Consider the following 20402-nt stretch of genomic DNA (forward strand, 5'->3'; position numbering starts at 1 on the left):
AACCACAAGATTTTCTTGAAGATTGCGTTTATGTAGTTGGTTTTGGGTAAATTTAATTTCTGTTTGAATAACACCAAGGATGTGTAGTTACCATCCTTAAACAAATTGAAAACTAAAACTACTGTAATGACATGTGATACATCAGCTGTTTACTAGGTTGCTCTCTGAAGAGAAGGCTTAGCCTGTTCATTGTATATAACTCTACTTTGCCTTACATTTGAGTTGGATGTTATCAAATACTATTTCTGCACTTTTCAAATTGTGAAATTATAATGTTTAGAAACCACCGTTATATGTCAGGAGGTTTAGTTCTATTAAATGCCCAGGAAAGACATAAAAGAAAAAAAAAAAGAATAAATCTGCTGGTACTTTAAAGCAAAGTCTGGGTTTCTGGACAGATATCAGTTAACCAAAACAAATCGTTTTTGGTATTATATAGTGCAAAGGTGCTGTTTTGTATCTTCATGTGTGTGATAATTGCCTATTCCATTTACAGGAGTATGCAGAGTGAATATTTGTATAAACCTTTTCAAAGTGAATTTTAAATTATCATATAGTAATCAGTACATCAGTTTCATACAAAAGTATGCTTTAATGACAGAGGTAAGTATTAAGGGTTGCTCTAGAATAGTGGGAGGTTTCTTTCAATGGACATTGCCTCACAGTGGTTTGGATAAGCTGTACTATGTAGACAGCATGATCATGCCTGACTCCAGATGTGTTCCTTTTGTCTCACAAGGTGTAGAGACTTTCTTTGAAAGAGCTAATAAGGTTAGAAAGAAAGTTACTTAAAACTATAACTCAGTCTTGTTTTTGCTGAGTACCTGAGGTTGCTCGTGTTTGCTGAGTTGCATGAGATAGTATTTTTGGCTCTGGGGGGAGTCTTGCTTTTTGAAAATCTCTTTGGTGAGCTCGGACTTCTATTTTATGTACTGTGTTTTTACCCAGATGAAATACAATGGAAAGACTTTCCTCTTGGGAAACTCCCAGGTCAGACAGATGACCCTGATGGTCTCATGTTGGATAATTATTCCATGATGTCTCTGCTTGATCAGCCAGTGAGAGATGAGTGGAAGTCTCCCAATACAAAGTGAGTAATGTTATGGGCAAGACTTTGTCCCTGAACTATGAAATTTATTTATTTCTCTGTGCCTTGTGCTATGATGTGAAAAATTCAGGACTAGTTTTCAACCTGTTATGTGTGTGATAGCTTGACCAAAATATCTACCAATATTTGTTATATCTACTAACTGTGCTTCTCTCATGCATTTTTAAAGTAATGTGTGTGTTTGGAAGAACCTTTGTAGTGTTGATGTAATAACATAATAGTCTACTCTTCAAACTGTTTCAACTTTCACTGTTGTCTGATACTGTTAGTAAGATACAGTATGCTGATCCTCACGAGTTACTAACACGCAAGTACAGAGTTTTTAAAACAAGCTACTAAGAGCTGGTGCAGAGTCTGCCTAGTGATACACTGGGATAAGTAAGTTTAATAGGAAGAACTGTAGCCTTGCAATTAAAGCATTCAGGACTGGAAGCCAGGAGATGCAGCTAAGAATGTTAGCTCCCCAGCATTCTTACAGGCTGACCTTGGAGAAGTCATGTAGGCTCCCCCAGTGTCAGTCTTCACAGACTAGCTAATCTTGTACAGGAAGGGAGAGTCATTTTAAAATGTACAGTGGTCTGATGAAGCACTTTGAGGTGCAGTAGTGGGAAAGCTTGACAGCGAGGAGAGAAGGTTCAATAAGTCTTAAGTGCAAGCTGCTGCACCTGAGCCGGGGCAATCCCAGACAGGAGTACAGACTCGGAGAAGAACTCATGGAGAGCAGCCCTGCAGAGAAGGACTTGGGGGTTCTGGTGGACAAACAGCTTGACGTGAGCCAGCAGAGTGCGCTTGCAGCCCAGAAGGCCAACTGCATCCTGAGCTGCATCAAGAGAGGTGTGACCAGCAGGTCAAGGGAGGAGATTGTCCCACTCTGTGAGGCCCCACTTGGAATACTGCATCTGGGTCTGGGGCCCCCAGCACTAGAAGGATGTGGATCTGTTAGAACAGGTCCAGAGGAGGACTACAAAGATGATCAAGGGGCTGGAGCACCTCTCCTACGAAGAAAGGCCGAGAGAGCTGGGGATGTTCAGCCTGAAGAAGAGAAGGCTCCAGGGTGACCTCACTGCATCTTTTAAATACTTAAACGGGGCTTGTAAAAAAAGATGGAGAGTGACTCTTTGCACAATCAGATAATGACAGGACAAGGAGGGATGATTTTAAACTAAAAGAGGGGAGATTTAGATTAGATGTTCGGAGGAAATTCTTCACAGTGAGGGTGGTGAAGGCACTGGAACAGGTTGCCCAGAGAGGTTGTGGATGCCTTATCCCTTGGACAACCTGATCTAGTGGGTGGCATCCCTGCCCATAGCATGGATGGGTTGGAATTACGTGATCTTTATGGTTGCTTTCAACTCAAGCCATTCTATGATTCTGTGAAAGTACCCACAGGAAGTGGTTGACAGCAGATTACTTTGGTAACACCCGAGGAAAGAATTGGCTGTACATTCTTTGGATAGTGAATGTGCTTAGAGTTTGTCATCAGTGAATGCAAACCTGTCCGTCTTCTGTGTGCTTGAAGTGAATACTGTAGTCCACTGTCCTGACTACATTTTATGTCACTGCAGTCCCGATTATTCACTTTATTAACCCAACATGAAACAAACTCTCTTCTCCTCACCCTCCTCCACTGAAGTAAGAAACTGTTTTGCTTGTCTTTGCCCTGTTAGCCTGACACTGGACTTGTATCGTTGATGGACACAGTGAGACTGAAGTAGCTACTGTGACAACTCACCAGTGTGGTAGGAAGTTACTTTATGAAGGTGTAACTGTCATCCTTCTGACCTGAGGGAACATACACAGTACAGACCTCTGCATTCATCTCCGTCATTTTTTACTCATCAAATCTGAGAGCTGCTCATTATAATTACTGCTGTTCTCTTCCTCTTCTGGGAATGTACTTTTGTTCTGCAGTCCTGGGGCCTTTTACACTAACTGAAAGTGAAATACAAGTGACATCAGTGGCAATCAAAAGGTGATTTCCATCTTATCTTTTGTGGAAGCCTGCTTATGTTATCTTCTTTCCTGCTCTTTCTACAGGAAAATGTTGGTAGGATTATGAGATACTGCTGCTTAGCAGTTTGGAAGTTATTAACACAGACTCAGCAGGCTTCAAAACTCTCTTAATGGGGACTCAGGTCCTCAACCACAGTATGTTGCCATTGCCCAGTGACCTTTTCAGAGCTCCAGCCAATAATTTAAGTTGCAGATCTGACCTCACTGAGGAAAGTCAGGTTGCCATGGAAATAATGGTAGCATTCTATAAGGCTTTCATTATATCATCTCTGTTACTAAGTGACACATGTCCAGTTAAACAGTTCCATTGAAGATGTTTTCACAGGGTCATTATTTCACTCTTAGAAGTCAAAGGATCTTGAACGTTGTTAGCTTTCAAATAAATTTAATCACATACCCTGTGTGGGATTGGCCGTACATGTAGTTTAATTTTAAACCAAGGGATGCTTCAGAATATAAATGGATAGCAGTTATTTTCTTAAACATTTGATAGCTTAACTTCTAAATCAGTGATTCTTTCCCTGTAGTAGATGGGCCCAGTCTACTAGCTTCCAAAACAAATGAGAATAATAATCACAGTTACACAGTTTTCCCACTGCAAGGTTGTGCAGTGGGAAAAGCTACTGCATGTATTCATGTTTTCACATATTCTGAGTTGTCTTCAGATTAGTTTCCAGTTCTGAAGAGCAAGGTTTCCATTCTGACTCCATTCTCTTCATCATCTTCCCCAGAACTAGTCTACTCTTTTGTCAGCTCAGGCCTGAAGTGTAGGGGTAGGCTGCTGAGAGAGTATTGTTTGTATTTGATGGATCCAATCAAAATGTAGAATTAAAATCTTGTAGATTGCTACATAATAAAAGAAGATATAATCCTTTTCCGGTGCTCCTCTTTCTGACAGTCCAAATAGTTCGTGAACTACTTGGTTCTAACACCTCTACAAGAGACAGCACCGAATCTGTCTTTCTGCATATCAGGAGGTTAAATGAGTCATCCTTTTTGAGTCCTTTTGAACAGTGTTCATCACTGACCCATACTTTGAGCACTACATGAATTTCCTGTCAAGCTTTAAAGAGAGGAGGTAACCATTTATCTCCTGATAGTTTATCATCCCCCAAAGAAGAGTAAATCTATAGTAGATACAAACAGGAAAAATCTCACAGAATCACAGAATTTCTAGGTTGGAAGAGACCTCAAGATCATCGAGTCCAACCTCTGACCTAACGCTAACAGTCCCCACTAAACCATATCCCTAAGCTCTACATCTAAACGTCTTTTGAAGACTTCCAGGGATGGTGACTCCACCACTTCCCTGGGCAGCCTGTTCCAATGTCTAACAACCCTTTTGGTAAAGAAGCTCTTCCTAACATCCAACCTAAAACTCCCCTGGCGCAACTTAAGCCCATTCCCCCTCGTCCTGTCACCAGGCACGTGGGAGAACAGGCCAATCCCCACCTCACTACAGCCTCCTTTAAGGTATCTGTAGAGAGCGATAGGGTCACCCCTGAGCCTCCTCTTCTCCAGGCTGAACAAGCCCAACTCCTTCAGCCGCTCCTCGTAGGACTTGTTCTCCAGGCCCCTCACCAGCTTCGTCGCCCTTCTCTGGACCCACTCAAGCACCTCGATGTCCTTCTTGTAGCGAGGGGCCCAAAACTGAACACAGTACTCGAGGTGCGGCCTCACCAGAGCCGAGTACAGGGGGACGATCACCTCCCTAGCCCTGCTGGTCACACTGTTTCTGATACAAGCCAGGATGCCGTTGGCCTTCTTGGCCACCTGAGCACACTGCTGGCTCATATTCAGCCGACTGTCCACCATCACTCCCAGGTCCTTCTCTGCCTGGCAGCTCTCCAACCACTCATCTCCCAGCCTGTAGCTCTGCTTGGGAAAAAAAAATTGATTCAGCAGAACCTTTTGATGTCAGTCAGCCATGAGTCATGTTGCTTGCAACATGTTCCACATTGGGAATACGACAAATTCCTAGAACTTGCAGATCTGCTTCTAGTCTGTAGAGCCCTGGCACTTTCACTGTAGGCAGAAATGACAGAGTACTTGATCTCAGAGACTTTAAACATAAGCTGTTTGGTATCCAGCCAGGAGGCTCTCACAGGAGGTGGGGTTTCTGTATTTGTTCCTCGTTGGCTCAGTTGATTTTGCTATGCACAATAGATGGAATCATCATGACAGAGGCTGTAATGAAGTGTATATGGAGTAGTATGATTCACTATTCTTGTTTGTAAGCAGCTACTTGAATCCAGCTGTAGCATGTTCCCTTTCTGACTTGGGTGTTGTAGGAGTCAAGTGTTTGTAATCCCATTATATTTCTTGGAGTGGTCCCTAGAGTAATAGAAATTAAAAAAAAACAAAAACAAAAAAAACACCTAATGATTCCAGGTGCTGCTCTACAAGCAAAGGAATTCTTCCAGATGTAATCTTTGTCATACCACTGGTTTAGATGTAGATGCTAGAACTTAGCCATGCTACTGTCTGAAAATCCAGAGCACATATTAGTCAGTTCATTTGTTAATAAAAAATCACCAAAATTACGAATACATGTTTTTTTTTTTCCATCCTGCAATGGACATGAAGTAAATCCTTGCTAGTGTCAGTTCATAACTGGAAAGCAGAATGATAAAGCAAGAACCATGAACGTAAGTGCACCTGGTCATGCTGAAGTTTCAGTATTAGGTTCCTTTCTCTTTCTAGTTAGACTTTGATGCTTGCAGCTACTTTTGTGATGCTAGTTGTTGTAGGGAATCATATGAAGCAGTTCAAGTGTTGGCAGTTTTACAGTACTGGCAAGCAGTATTTCAGTGTTATGATTCAGTGGTGACTTGGTAAGGTTTTCAGTCTGTCCTTGACACATAGGCTGATGAAACATCACAAATGACTTTAGAATAAATGTAATTTAATTCTTTGGATTTGGAGGACATATAATGGAAGTAGGAAAAAGAAGTTTGAGGGTAAAACTTGTTAGGATTTTTGCAAATCCATTAAATGTGCAAAATTAGAAAGATGTTACTGATTTTCTAAAATTTGCTTTCCTTGATATGCTTGAAGAGCAAAGCATTGCAGAGTCATTAACATGGAAGGTGGAAATGCAGTGCTGGGGGTTAAAATGTGTGTAAAGATGCTTTGTGATCCTTGCCTGAGCCATCTGCAAAGATACATATTTAAAGAATCTTAAAAAAAAACAAAACAAAACAAAAAAACACACACCCACATGTCAACAAAGATATCTCAACACTTCGCCTCAGCAAGTTTCTGATTCACAAACTACTGGCAGGTAGGAGAGTAATAGGGGGAAGACTGTTCTCCTGTGCTCATATGCTCACTTATGCATTAGCTTTTGAACATAGTTGGAGACTGGCCATTCAGACCTTTAATTTCAACTAGTCCAAACACTTGTGTGTGCTAGAACTGAAGTGCAGTTAAATCTGTGAACCTAACAGCATGAGGCACTCTGGAATATCTCATAGGGATGCATTCAATCTCCCTTCTTCGTGAATGTTAGTAGTCTGGGAAATATGCATGGCTGTTATTTAAAAAGGCCTTTTCCTCATAATCAACTTGGGGTGTTCTCTTGGCTCCGTAGTGTAAAAAGCATTGGAAGATCAGATTTGTACTTGGTTATAAATAGCCTGCAACATGCAGGCTTAAAAAATGCATAGCTGTAGAGTTGCGCTAGTTTTAAGGATGAGAAAAAGACTCATACTGCTAATTAGATGCTGAAACGGATTCTCATACTTAAAAATAAAGAAAATGGTTAATTTATAAGCTGTTCTTTGAAACAGCTTCTTTTGTACTATTCAGTGATTTTTCACAGCAGGTGAAACACCATTTATCCATATTTCAGGTAGTATTCTCTAGGTTTTACTTCCCAGGACTTATGATTCCATTGCTTGCTACAAATTAGAAGGACTCCTTCCTTTCTGGGTCATAAAAGGAAGTGGCGAGTCACACAGAACAGCCATGGTTACAGGGAAATGCTTAGTCTACCTGTCTGTACACAGAGGAGCAAATTATGTTGCAGTAGGATAGAAAAAACTGTCAGGCAGTTGAAAATTTCTAAAGAGGTTCCTGACCTCAAGGCTTAGCTGAAGTATATAAATTTCAACTTGACTTTGGACCCTTCCTCGACTTGGAGAATGCTCTGCCTGTAGCCAGAACAGAAATGCATGCCCAGGCACACAGTTCTGTTCCTGGAACAGACAGACCTGATTTGCATTATAAATTCTTGCTCACATATGCCAAAATATTCCTCTTGGGATCTGCAAATGGACAGCTGGAAGGACCTTTTTTTTTTTTCTTTTTCATTTTCTTGGTGTTTATTTTGTAGGTAGATCAATTAATATTTCCTTCCCTTATCAGTTGCACTAGATTTCTTTTGGGGAAGATGCCTGGACTGCCTTTTGAAGTATGATTTAGTCATGGTGAGAACCCAGTGTATATTAATTGCAAACCAAAGTGTTACAAGTTAGGTATGTACATCTCAGTGCTACATTATACAGACTCAGATAAGCAAAGCAGGCATTGCTTTCCCCTGTGCCATTAATAATTGCTTTCCCTGTCACCTAAGATGCTGAGAGGAGCAATTGCAAAAGCTTTTTCTATACTCAGCCAAGAAGGTGGTTTTTGTTTTGTCCTCATATGCAGCTTCTGTTTGGCTGCTTTTTGAACTAGTGGTGAGTGTATAGTGTCACGCAGCTTCTATGATTAGAAAATAACCATGTAGAAAATGAAAATGCACATATCAGACTAAAAATAGTAAGCATTTCTCCATTCATCTGTGTAGGTGAAAAGGAGCAGAGTTTCTGGTACTCAGATCACAACCTGGCAGGAAAGGAAGAAGCTCAGAAGGATGAGGAAAAACTGATCTGTTTCTGTAGCTGGGCCTGGAACTAATCTTTAGTTTTATCAGGAGTGCTATAACATTAACTTGCTCATTCCTCTTATTTCTCTTCCATTGTAGCTTCTCCTTTTGCCAAAATCATCCGGAAGGTTTTCTTGACTTGCCCAGAGGCAGAGGGGGAGCAGAGTTTCTCGGTTACTTCTCATGTATTCTTCTGTTTGGAAACTTCATTCACTGCCTTGCAGCTACATGAGTTTTCAGCTTCCCCTTCAAATGAGTGGTATATATGGCATGTTGCAGAAGGGGTGTTTGCTGTTTGCTAATTCTTGGTAGTGGTCTCCAACTTCTCTGTCTGTAGAGAGCTTTTCTGACAAGCTTAGTGTTGTCATCATACTCACAGTATGGTATGAGAGACTGTAAAAATGTGATGGTGTACTTTGGAAATATCTATAAGATGCTTGGAATAAAGCATCTGCAACATAGGCAATGGGACACAGTCTTTGTAAAAGCTAGGGCTATCTTTAACTTTCTCTTTGGCTCCCCAGACTTATGGCAAATCAAAGTAATGAACTGCATTAAGGGTTTCCTGAAAAATACGGAAAAAGGACTCTGAACAAGTCACGTAGTAGAAGCATGACCTTTTGCTGCAGCCCTAATTCACCAGGTCAACAGATGAGAATGGAGCAGTACATTTAAGGCAGCAAATTATGTCAGTGTCTGTCCCCAGAGTCTCTGTCCTGGGAATGAGTGAAGTCATGAGTAATGAACAGTTAGCATCACAAAGAAGGAAGAATTATCTCATTAGCAGGCTGAATTCTGGGTAGTTTCCAACAGACAGAGAAAGAACATCAGATCATTACTGCTGGGTGCAGTATCTGTGATGTTTCTGTGTTGACTTTTTTTTACAAGGTCCCTGGCAGTGTTTCATCTGTGGAGGGGGTGTCTAGGGAGGTGTTCTGACACTAAAGGAAAAATTGTGTGTCCCTGAGGAGCTCTGAGCAGCAGCCTCTGCTATATTCCGGTTATTCCAGTACCAATCATTTGGAAAAGGCATTGAGTTTTTCAGTGTATAGCTTTTAAGTTGCTGTATAAATAAAATTTCCCAAACATCTCCATCTTGTTTACAGAAATGGTTCTGGTTTAACGTGAGACGTAAGTTCCTATGATGCTTAGATGCTTTGGAATATCTTGTAGAAATCTTGTAGAATCCTTCCTCCCTGGTCCCCAAAGTATTCTTCTGTGGGTTTTCTGGTGTGTGCTTTGCTGTTATCAAAGTTTGTCCTTAGGGTTTGCTGCAGCAACCTCAGAAGCTTTGAATAGCTGCTGTAATCCTCAGGTAGACGTTTTGTTTTTGTGGTAAGCGTATGTGCCTTTTGTTTACTCCCAGTGTCAGTTTTATGTGACAGCTGGGACAAAGTGGCAGTTGGCCATGACAGAGTTTCCTGAGAGTAGAGCTGCTACCTGCAATTGCTTTAGGGATTGTATCGAGATTTTCACTGACATTTCAGAAATGGCATTCATCGTTCAATGGTCGTGGATAACGGCTGGAATTTTTGTCCTTAGAATGAGATGCATAAGCAGGTGGGTGAAAGAGGGAAATAATGTGCTGAAGGGTAAAGACCTTAAAGTAGACAGGTAACATATTCATATCCTGGGGGATGCTAGGTTGTAGCTGGGACTGCATGAACTCTCCTTGAGTGTACATGAAAAACACGCAGATGCCAACCAGGTTTTCCCTTTTTCTTCTTCACAGTGTCAGATAGCAGGTTTCAACTGGCTCATTTATAAACATCTTATTTTTAAAATATAGCTTTTAACTTCCTATTCTCATAAAAATGAATTAAAGTGTTAAACCCTAGTCTGGCCTACCTAACAACTCAGTAGTTTTTTAAGTTTCTTCACATAGTAAAGTTTTGGGTAGGGAATGGTTTACCTGTGTTCTTCAACTGCTCTTTGAACCTTGAGCTTAAGGGTGCCTTATGTCTGAGAACACTGAGAAAAAAGAAAAAAAAAAAGTATTTGTTCCTTTGTGTGCTGTGTTAGTGAGTCATGGGGGACTCATCCCTAACTGGGTAACTTCTGCAAGGAAAAGGGATTTTACGTCTGTTTGAGAATAAGCCACTTTCTGCAGTTAGAAATGACTTAGCATGCCGCCAGTGAGACCAAACAATAACTTCCTTTAAACTTTTTTTAAATGCTCTAGATTCTGTGACTTCTGTGTCAAGCCATAGGAAGGGCTTGTTTCTGTGTGCAGACATACAAGCTTTGTAACATTTATAACAGATTGTTTTTATGTTGACTTCTTGCTGCATTAAAGTTTCACATGATTACCTTGTATTGTTAGCTGCAAAGGACAGATGAGACAAGAATTGTTGTGTGGTTGGTTATTTCTGGAGTCATGTCTCCCTTGCAATTGTTAGCAGATGGTAATCTTTCCATTGGTTTGTGTTTTGGTACCGTTGGTCCTCAGACTGTTCCCTCTCGTGAAGGAACTGGTTAAAAATTAAGGGCATTCCATCAGTTAAACGATCAGAGCTAAAAATGAGAAATAACATTTTAGTTTGGAAGTAAAACTTCTTAATAATTTAACATGCTAAGAAATTTACTTTGGTGATGTGAGCTTCTAAGTTAGCTCAGTGCTTATGTGGTTTATTTCTCATCCTCTTGCAGCTCTGCAGAATTGAATATTCCTGTGACAGGAGGATTGCTATGGACCCAGAATGACTTCCATAAAATAAAAAGTGGCCTTCAGCTTTTCTAAGACAGCAAAGTGCTCTGCAGCTTTCAGCATTGCACAAGATAAGTGACACGGAGGAACTAGTAATGGTGATATGGAAATAGCCACTCCAGGATTTTTTTTTTTCTTGAGGACTTACTACTTTTGACCATGTAAAATCAGTGTTTTATCAAAGTAAGTTCCATGTATAGCAGCTATTGTCTGCTTAATTACTGTCATGGGCTTCTAACTCTAGCTGATGTTTATGAAATATAGTTAGTATACTTCAGAATCCCTCACTATTCCTTAATTTTTTTTTTTTGTGGTTAATAAATGTCACCAACTGAAGGCAAACCTTTCTTTTTGTCCTTTTTTTTTTTTTCCTTCTTCCTTTTCATCTGTCCTTACTGGCCAGACTATTAAACCCTTTCATTTTCAGTGACACTAATATTGTCGTGTATGAGTTGGAATTATTTTGCCAGGATAAGACTGTGTTACAATTTTAATCTAGCAAGGATTTCACATGAAGCTCCAGGAATCAAGTGAATTACAGCATGGCTGAATGCACTTCAGTGCATAAACATCTTCAGCTTTTTTCTTCTCATAAGTTTTTTCAAGTGGTGCTCTTGAGGTCATGATTTTGCTGAGGTTGATAAATAATACTTTGGCCCTTGCTGGAAGCTATCATGATTACTGTAGAAATGGATTTGATTGTCATGCTAGAAAGTTGGTGAGAGCAAGGACAGCTATTTGTCTAAATTCAGCTTTCTTTACTTGTATTAAAGGTTCTTGGAACTTAGAAGCTTCTACAATAACCTGTCGACATGTTAAGAGTTTAAGCATTTTTATTTCAAGACTTCTCAGTAATAATCTGTTGGATTATATCTGCTAAAGGATAAAAAGAGCCTTTCTCTGAGTCAGTCTAGTAATTGGCAGTATTTAAAAAATACACAGAAGTAGGAAAATGTCAGTGCAATGTCGTGAAATGGCATCATTTTAGTTTCTTGGCATTACTGTTCTCATTATATCCTAATGATCCATTTAAAGAGACACAAAAAGGGACATACAACTTTAGCAGTATATTGGACAAGATAGAACTACAAGTTTAGAACAGCAAATACGTGGATGCCTTGGGCTGGCTATCAAGTAAAGGCTTTCCTAAGTGTCCATAATGTATTTTTTCTTTCCTGTTTTTTTTTTGTCATCCTGTCCTACTCCAGTTAGTCTTCCACCAGACAGCCAACAATTATTTAGAATGGAAGATATGTCGTACATTTCTTTCTTTAAAAACAAGCAGTACTGGTTTCACACAAAGCAAAAGAAAGCAAACTTCTTTTTCTGTTATGGAGGATTTCTCCTGTAAGCCCTTCCTCTTTTTAGTATTTTAAGTTACTTCTTTTACTCAGTAGTTCCTCAAGGTTATTTAGGAAATATTCAGTGAAAAGGATTTGTGCTTTTATTACTGTACAAAGTGGAGTATTAAATTTCTTAAAGTACTGTGTTTGGTACTTCTGAGACGTGTCAGTGCAATCATAACAGTTCAAAAAGGAAGGTGCAGTGCTGGCAAATACTGTGCTGTACGTGACCTTTTTTTCCCTTTGGTAAAGGTTTACTCAGTAAAGTCACGTCCTATTATAGTTTCTTTGTCAGCTGTAGTTACTGCCTTTTCTATCTGCCATCACCCCCACATAATGAATTACAGAATAAAGGTCCTGGGTTTCATCTAATTGCAGAGTCAAACAAAATAGCTAAATCCAGTGCTGTGAATAATTGTAGAAAAGAACAAAACTGCTAGCTGATTATATATATATATATATATATATACACACACACACACACGTGTATATATATGTGTATATATATACATATATATATATATATATATATATATATATAAAGACTTAAGGAGAAGCTGTAGTAATGGCATGAATTTTAAACAGCGTTACTGATGGGAAAGGTGGGGGAGCAGGCATAGAACAATGGAAAAAAAAATGAAGTCGTGAATGGCTGGAGAAAAGAAACATGTTTCAACTTCTATAAAGAAACAATAGTGTAAAACCTAAATAATTAAATGACAAAATTAGTATTAATAGCACATAATAAAATGCATAGATAATCTTAACATTTAAAGCTGACCGGTTCAAATGACATAAAAAGCAAGTAATTTAACAGTTAGTGTATTTGGTACTCAGAAGTCAATGCAAACAACAGTATGAAAAGCGAAGTATGATGCTGGCAAATACTGTGCCATATGTCACTTTTTCCCTCCTTTGATAAAGGCTCTAAGTAAAATTTCTTTTTCAGCCTGCTGTTTATTTTCATTACTAGAAACATGTTCTGAATGGGGACAAGAAAGGTGGTGTTTATGTATTTCTGAAGTACTTTGTTTTCCTTTGCTTGCGACTGCCTTCTCCCTATAAATTAACCTTTCCAGACAGGTTTTTATTGTCTGGTGAAAAACAAACAAACAAACCACCAAACAAACGTAAAACCTCCAAAGGGAAGCTACAGAAGGGATTGGAAGTAAAGTTCCATCTCCTATGGAAGACTGCTAGGATAAACCAAGAAAATAGGAATTGCTGAAGGACGAAGTTAGGGCCTTGGGACTGCCACATTCACAACCTCTGACCCCTCTTGTCCCTTGCCATCTTTTGAATTTGTTTTCAGTGTAAGTAACTGGATGGAATAGTGGAAACAGGATAACGTATTCCTGGCTCTTCAATTCTTTAATATTTTGTTTTGTGAATCCTAAAGGCAGCCACTCTCCAATTGACTTTGCTAGTACAAAGGGTTACAGCTAGCTGGCCATTGTGGGAACAAACATGGTGAGATGTTCAAGCAAACTCAGATACAGATAAAGATCATTTTACATCATTTTCCATCCACTTCCTTTAATTTTTTCACCAAACAATTTAAAGCAATTTTGAGTGAAAGCAGTTGTACATTGTATCATCTGCCACCCAGTAAGGGAAATTATTAGGTGTTTAAATGGCCAAAGAAAATTTGTTTAATACAGAAATTGACAAGAGAATGGGATCTAAATAGTATGGAGAGGGCTCTCCTCCGCTGTAAAGCGGATACCTTTATTCTTGTCCTTTTCCTACACAGATTCAAATGCAGACAGAAAATCTAAGCATTATGTATGATTTCAGAATCTGGGTATTTTTCCTGTAAATCATCTACAAAAAAAGAGAAATAATTTGGACGGACTGTGACAACTGTTTTGGGCAAAACAGTTCTTCAGGGCTCTCTCCTAAAAAGGGTTGAAAAATAAAAAGCTAGAAACAAATAAACCAGTGGCTCTCAGTTTTATTAAATAAGCAGGTTTATATGTATATATATATATAAAGTATAACGTATTTCATATATATTCAATAGTTGTGCAAACCTTTTACACAGAGCAGGGAGGTACAGGTTACAGCCTATATTTCTTTTGGATTCCTCTCAATAATTTCAATATGTTTACATAAATATCAAAGACCAAAATCATAGATATTGTATAAGGGCTCTTCAAAGGCTAAGCAAACACTGGCATGAGAGTAATTTAAGTAACAGTGCACTTGTATTTTTCTAGTTGAAATATTGCAAGAAATACAGTTAATAGCGCTCTGTCACACAGACTGCTATGGGGTACATAAGAAGGGTATTAAAGCTGAACACTTACCATAGTAATAATAATGAGATTTGACTATTCAAGTCTCATGATCTGACTAATATGAGTCCGGTATTAGTAGTGTTTCAGGTAAACCTTTGGCAAGTCAAGAAAAAGTAGTATTTCTGTGGAGCAAAGTGTCACAGAAATTATGTCTGTCCCTTCTTTTTTTTAGAATGGATTTTTTTTTTAATTACTGTAGTCAAAATATATCCTCTGAAATGTTCCTGATTCTAGTTTGGTATAAGTCACATGTATACATATATGCCACCAAGTATTTTCTTAAACAGACTTACTTGAATGGATTTATTGTTTGCATTTTCTGGCTTTATCATTAAGAATTCCAAAATGCCATAATTCAGAGTTTGAGGCAAATTGGCTTTAAAAGTATGTATGGAGGACTTGTCTAAATAGATGCTTTTGTGTTTTGTTACTTTTTTATGGAGAATTTTTCTGCTTGTTCTAAGCAACCATATGCCCACTATTTTCAAGTGTTTAAAATTTAAAACATTTTTACAAAAAGCTGAACATAAACAGACTCATGCTAGTGAATGAAATACATGCAGCTGCAGCTAGAGCATTGCACACTTACTACAGTGTTTTAGAAATACCACATAACTGGTTTAACACCCATTTTTCACTCATTTTGTCATTGAGACTTACATTATATTTGGGTCAACCAAAGCAACCCAAAGAGATTTATAAAATTTTACAACAATTAAACCATAACGTTTAATTCTACAGATGAATAAAGCCCACTACTGTAGCTCAATAAGACAACAACAGGACTAACGTTAGTCAAATATACTGTATGTACAACTGAATATATCACTAACATGTAATTCTTACAAAAACACATAAAATAACTTAGGCTGACATCTCATAAAGCATTTGATTTTTGAATCATGAATTTAACATTGTGAACTTAAGTGATAAATTATGTGAAAGTGATATAGCTAAAGATTAAAGATCAGTAATTCAGAACTCCTGAAGTGTGCCCTGGCCCTGCTAAAGTCTACTGCTTAACTCTTGCTGATTGAAACAGGCCAGGATTTCACCTTTCCATTTTCTTTTTTTCCCAGTTTCTCATCTAGAATTTTGTTAATTCTATGGATTTTATTAAAACATAGTTTCTGGAACTGTTCTCTTACAGTTTTAAAAACATTTAAATACCATGCTCTCAAAAAGAGCATTTATACAAAGTCTTATATTTACAATATAGACAGTTATGGTCATGTATTAATAAGATCAACTCTTCCATGTAAGAAGAAATCTAAGCTTACGCACTGAAGGTTAATTAATGTGTCAGTGTTATGAATTGGCTTGTAAACATATCTCAGAACAGATGTGGATGGCAAAATTATCACTTAAACTAGTTGATTAGGAAAGACTACGTCACATATAAAAGTTTCATTACCTCTAAGGAGGACTAAACAAGCACAAGATTTGCAAATTATTTCCACAAGGCTACACTGCCCAGTCTATAACTCTACGCAGGATGGATGCGAATAGCTTCTTAGAAAAAGACAATTTTGCCTTCGAAGTGCCTTTGGGAAATTGTATGCTGGGTTTGCAGTAGCATAGCATTCCCATTGTTCAGAATAATTCCTTTTTACCAGTAAGACCAAAGTTAGTGAAAATTAAAATAACTAGACAAGTCCTACAAAAACGAGTTTCTCCAGAAACCACCCACAACTTCATACAGTAACTTCTGCTTAAGCTTCCACATCTGAAAGCATCAAAAACACCTACCAAACCCTCTTAAGATAGCTTATCTTTATAATTGGAGAAAAAGGGAACAAACATTTTTCTACATACAAGTATTTAATTCCATGCAAGATGGAAAACGTGAGTGCACAATAAACTTCATTTTAAACCTAAATAATTTATAAATGAATCTGTTAAGAATAAAGCAGTGTCTACAGCAATTATATTGTTACATTTTAAACACATGCAGATGAGCTAACAGCAAGATTTTTACATAAAGTTTAGTGCAAGAATGTATCTGCTTAATAGACTAAAGATAATCATGTAATGCTTTGAGGTGTACACACAGTTTCTGTGCACATATTAAACTGGTTCTGAAAAGTTGTCCTTGTTTGTCTATAAACTACAAGTGCCCATTTTAAATAAAAAAGATTCATAATTACTCATGGGCTACTTCCCTGTGACACACAGTGTCACAAACATTGTGGTGAATATGTAATACTGAAGTTTATCTAGAGGTTTATGGGTTGTGGGTTTTTTTTGGTGTGTTTTTTTTTTTTTTTAAAACAGTTTTTATACAATCAAGAAAAAGAGATACAATTTGTATCAACAAACAAAAGGTCATTTCTGGTTATTTGAGGCACTGCTCTCAGCTGCTTATACCATGCAAGAGAAGAGAATAAGAATTAATTGCAAATTAAAAACAGAAAATGCTGGTTCCTAAGAAACATATTTGAATATTGGTCAAGAATTTTCTGTCTTCTCCAACTATTATAAGTGTCCAAAGTCTTATTTTTCCCATTAACCAACTAATTAAAACTTACTTGTTTTCAAACATCAAGTGTAAATACAAAAATCATCTGCAAGTTAATTAAATTGAAATACATAATGACATAGTCATTATATATGTTACCTGTTCCAATGGAAGAATATTTATCATGTGTGAAACGGTACAGTTATCAATTATCCGTATGTTAATTGTCATTGCACATGTTAATTGTTTTCTTTGCTGTTGGTTTGGTTGGTTTTTTTGACCTGACAGGAACACATGATAAATAGCCTGCAAGATACTGTGAATCAAACCAACCATTATTACAGTAACACAAATGGAGGAAATAATGTTTTGTTCCTCAGACAAACAGAGAACTAGAAAGCAGCATGCAAGCCATTATCAAAACACCAGAAACAACCCTGACTGCAGCCTCACGTTCCGTGTGTTTCACAGTAAGAAACATTTAGGCAGTGTCACACCTTCTCATGAAGAAACAAAAGGCCATAAAACCAGGCCTTCTCAACTTTCATGAAAAAAACTACAGTAGAAGTCAACAAGTCCTAGCTCGAGACATATCGAGTTAGTAATGGTTCAAAATGTTGCAATATACAATGGATTCAAAAAAGGGCGTTCAGTCAGTGCAGCTTAAAAAACAATAAACGCCTCTTTTGGAGACATTTAGCTACAAAGGTTCCCACCCTGAGCAAAATACCAGTTGCACAAGCAATGCCACACAGAATTATCTCACCTGTTGAAACAGGACTCTAGAAACCATCATGAGGCAAATGCACACCTTTGCGTGGAGCTGAAGAGCAAAACGAGGCCAACCTTGCTACAAGCCCAAACTGTAGCATCTCTTTTCAGGAAACAGCCTCTCACACTCCCTTCTCAAGATCTTGCATGTTAGTCTCATCCAAATACCATCCTTGCCTCCAGAAGGGCTTAGTTACTGATGAGCTTCCACGTTAACATTCAGTTCCTGTTGCTTGAGTCTGAGTAATCCAATTTACATAAAACTGACAATTTTCTTTTGTCTTCTCTAATCATCTAGAACAGCAGCTGTTCACTGCACAGTTGACAGGCAATTCTGAAGAGGGAAGCTACAGTTAAACATCTTTTTGTTTACTGAATGGTGCTCACACCTTCATACTCCTTAATCTTTTGGTCCTAATTTAATAAAGTATTTGGCTTCTGTTGGATTGAACTAACATACTGGACAATAAACTCTAGGGGAACAGTTTTGAAATTTAAGAAGTACCAACAATACTGACATTCAAAAGCTGAAAGCGATTCAACCAGTTTATCCTTCTACAAATTGAGTAATTTTTTTCAAGTTTATTTTTCCGCTATTTGATGTACCAATAGGCAGTGTCAAACGGCAAAGCTGAAACCCTAAAAGTCATCTGGGACTGTATAGAGCATGCTTTGAAAGGCCAATTAGGTATTTAGAATCAAATTGAAAGTGTACACTAATACATGCAATATAATTTCTAACAATAATTTTGTATTAAAAGCTTTGAGACACTGAACGTGACATTGTAGTTCTTAATGAGCTATCCATGCAGCAAGGTATGCATTTCCTGTAAAACACTATTAAAAATCCCTATATTTAAAATCTTAAAATTTACAATATAATCAACTCTTATATAGTGCCTCTATCTATATATATGATTGCTACTGTGTACAGGACTATATACTAAACTTATTAGAAAATATTTACAGTAGACTGGCCCACTCCCGTCTTCATTTTAATTCCAGTTCCTATGCACTGTATAGTTTCATTTATCCAAAAGAGGCTAAAGTAATTTAACGCCCTGTTCTTAATTTGGCAACAATCATAGCTGCCAGCTGTTGTGCATCTGTCATGTGGGGATTCTTTTCCATCACAGAAAGGACAATGCTTGGTGGAAATATATTGCAGAGGTTCTTGTATGTTTGATACTGGTGTTCTGGAATGATATGTGGTTCCCGTGGCTCACCACATATCCCAATCCATGGATTCCTCCAGAGTTGCTCCATCTTCTCAGGCATGCTTCTTACCATTACAGGTTCATAACACGGCTGCATGAGGTTGTTACTCAATGGATACGAGTGGTAAGTGTAAGAGTCTGATGCACATGGTAACGGATCCCAGCTAGCATGCTGTTCTCGACAGAGAGGTGGTCTTCTCTGCCGTGCAGGATTACTTTCATAAAGCCGTGAGTCAGAAATACTGTCCATTCTTGTCATGACCAAGGCACGGCTTGGTTGTGCAGTTGATGGATGAATATTTTGAGGCACAGGGTATTCTCCTGGACAACTGGACCGTGCTCCAACAACTGGATGCTGGGCATGCAGGCCTAAGTGGGAAACTGACTGTTTGCGAAGGGATTGCTTAGGCTCTTCAGTTCCGTAACTCTGAACTCTATTTAAGGCTTCATGGTAACCATGGGAAAAAGGCTGAAGACGATTTTGCGATGGCAGTCTATGGATCTTCACATTGTCTTCTGGACTGGCATCTGCTACACCCAGATACAAGTCATTGTAAGAGGAATAAGAATCATTACTTGTATGGCTTAAGCAATTGTCAGGACAGGGGCTTGAGTTTCTAGAATACATCCCCTGGTCCGTATCAGCCCCGTAATAATCTGTGTTATGCATACTACTTACGCTCAAGTTGGAGAAATCACTGAGTAAGGAATAATAGCCATGGTCCCCTAACGATTCGTATTTGGGATACTGGTCAGTGTAACTAACTGAGGTGCCATGGCTATTGGTGACTAGTATAGGAGGATATTGCACACTGGACATGTGTTCCAGTGAGGATTTCTGATGCGTGAACTGTGAGGAACCTGGCACCGGACTGCTTGCAGAACGAGTATTTAATGCACCAGCTGCATGGCTTTTTGGTGGAGGGAGCGTTGGTACACTTAATGCAGAAACCAGAGACGGGACAGAGCTGGCCTCAGACTTGCGGGCTACTGTTAACTTTTCCTCAGGCTCCACAGCTACTGATCTAATGCTTGGATCTGACTGGCGTTTGGGGGCAATGCGTTTCACTTCAGAACTGATCTCTCCTTTGGAGCTGGATGGCCCTGTGCCACATTTGGCCAAGGCTCCCTCACTCATAGTTTTCACAGCAGATAATTTGGCACTTATCCGAAGCTCATCCGCTACTGACCTTTGAGGTTGGTTTGCCCGTTCTGGGTGGTAATATTTACATTTGTGCCCATAGGTGCACTTTTTACCTGTAAGAAAAGTATTCGCAAGATAAATAAACCAAAGGTTAATTGATACTACTATCTTTCTCTTTAACTGTTTCTTACTTGTAATGTTTCTTTACTATAACTGTAAGGAATAATTATATAAACAAGTAATCAAACTCTGTTATTACCTATAGCCAGGTATATCACTGTGTCAAGGGCAAGACACATAACTTTTCTTTCTACTGCTCATGATTTCAATACTGACACCATAATCAATGCTATACAAAACAAACAGCACTCTAACATGGTCTGTATGGTTATGAATCTCCTTCATTGAATAAAAAACAGGAAAAAAAAATAGCAAAAAGCTGTGATATACACAAGCTATATCTGGTTGGCC

The 20402-nt window shown here is 38.5% G+C and overlaps 2 protein-coding genes across 10 annotated transcripts in view; one reads left to right on the forward strand and one right to left on the reverse strand.

The window, feature by feature from the left end:
• LAS1L (LAS1 like ribosome biogenesis factor) overlaps positions 1-20402 on the forward strand; it is a 40348-nt gene that overhangs the window by 17698 nt on the left and 2248 nt on the right. The window contains exons 12-14 of one of the 3 annotated variants that reach the window (XM_068697040.1): positions 949-1090; positions 2776-2847; positions 10641-11040. In XM_068697040.1, the coding sequence (XP_068553141.1) occupies positions 949-1090; positions 2776-2800 (167 nt within the window). In that variant the 3' untranslated portion in view covers positions 2801-2847; positions 10641-11040. Of the gene's footprint in view, positions 1-948; positions 1091-2775; positions 2848-10640; positions 11041-18865; positions 18912-20402 lie in introns of those variants that run through there. The other 2 variants (XM_068697038.1, XM_068697039.1) reach the window with 2 other exon arrangements.
• The window catches only part of ZC3H12B (zinc finger CCCH-type containing 12B), a 31910-nt gene continuing 25487 nt past the window's right edge, over positions 13980-20402 (reverse strand). For all 7 annotated transcript variants that reach the window (XM_068697035.1, XM_068697028.1, XM_068697033.1 and 4 more), the window contains exon 6: positions 13980-20044. In XM_068697035.1, coding sequence (XP_068553136.1) covers positions 18624-20044 — 1421 coding nt within the window. In that variant the 3' untranslated portion in view covers positions 13980-18623. The remainder of the gene's footprint in view (positions 20045-20402) is intronic.

This window comes from Anas acuta, chromosome 13, assembly GCF_963932015.1.
Source record: "Anas acuta chromosome 13, bAnaAcu1.1, whole genome shotgun sequence".
In the NCBI taxonomy this organism is placed as follows: Eukaryota; Metazoa; Chordata; class Aves; order Anseriformes; family Anatidae; genus Anas; species Anas acuta.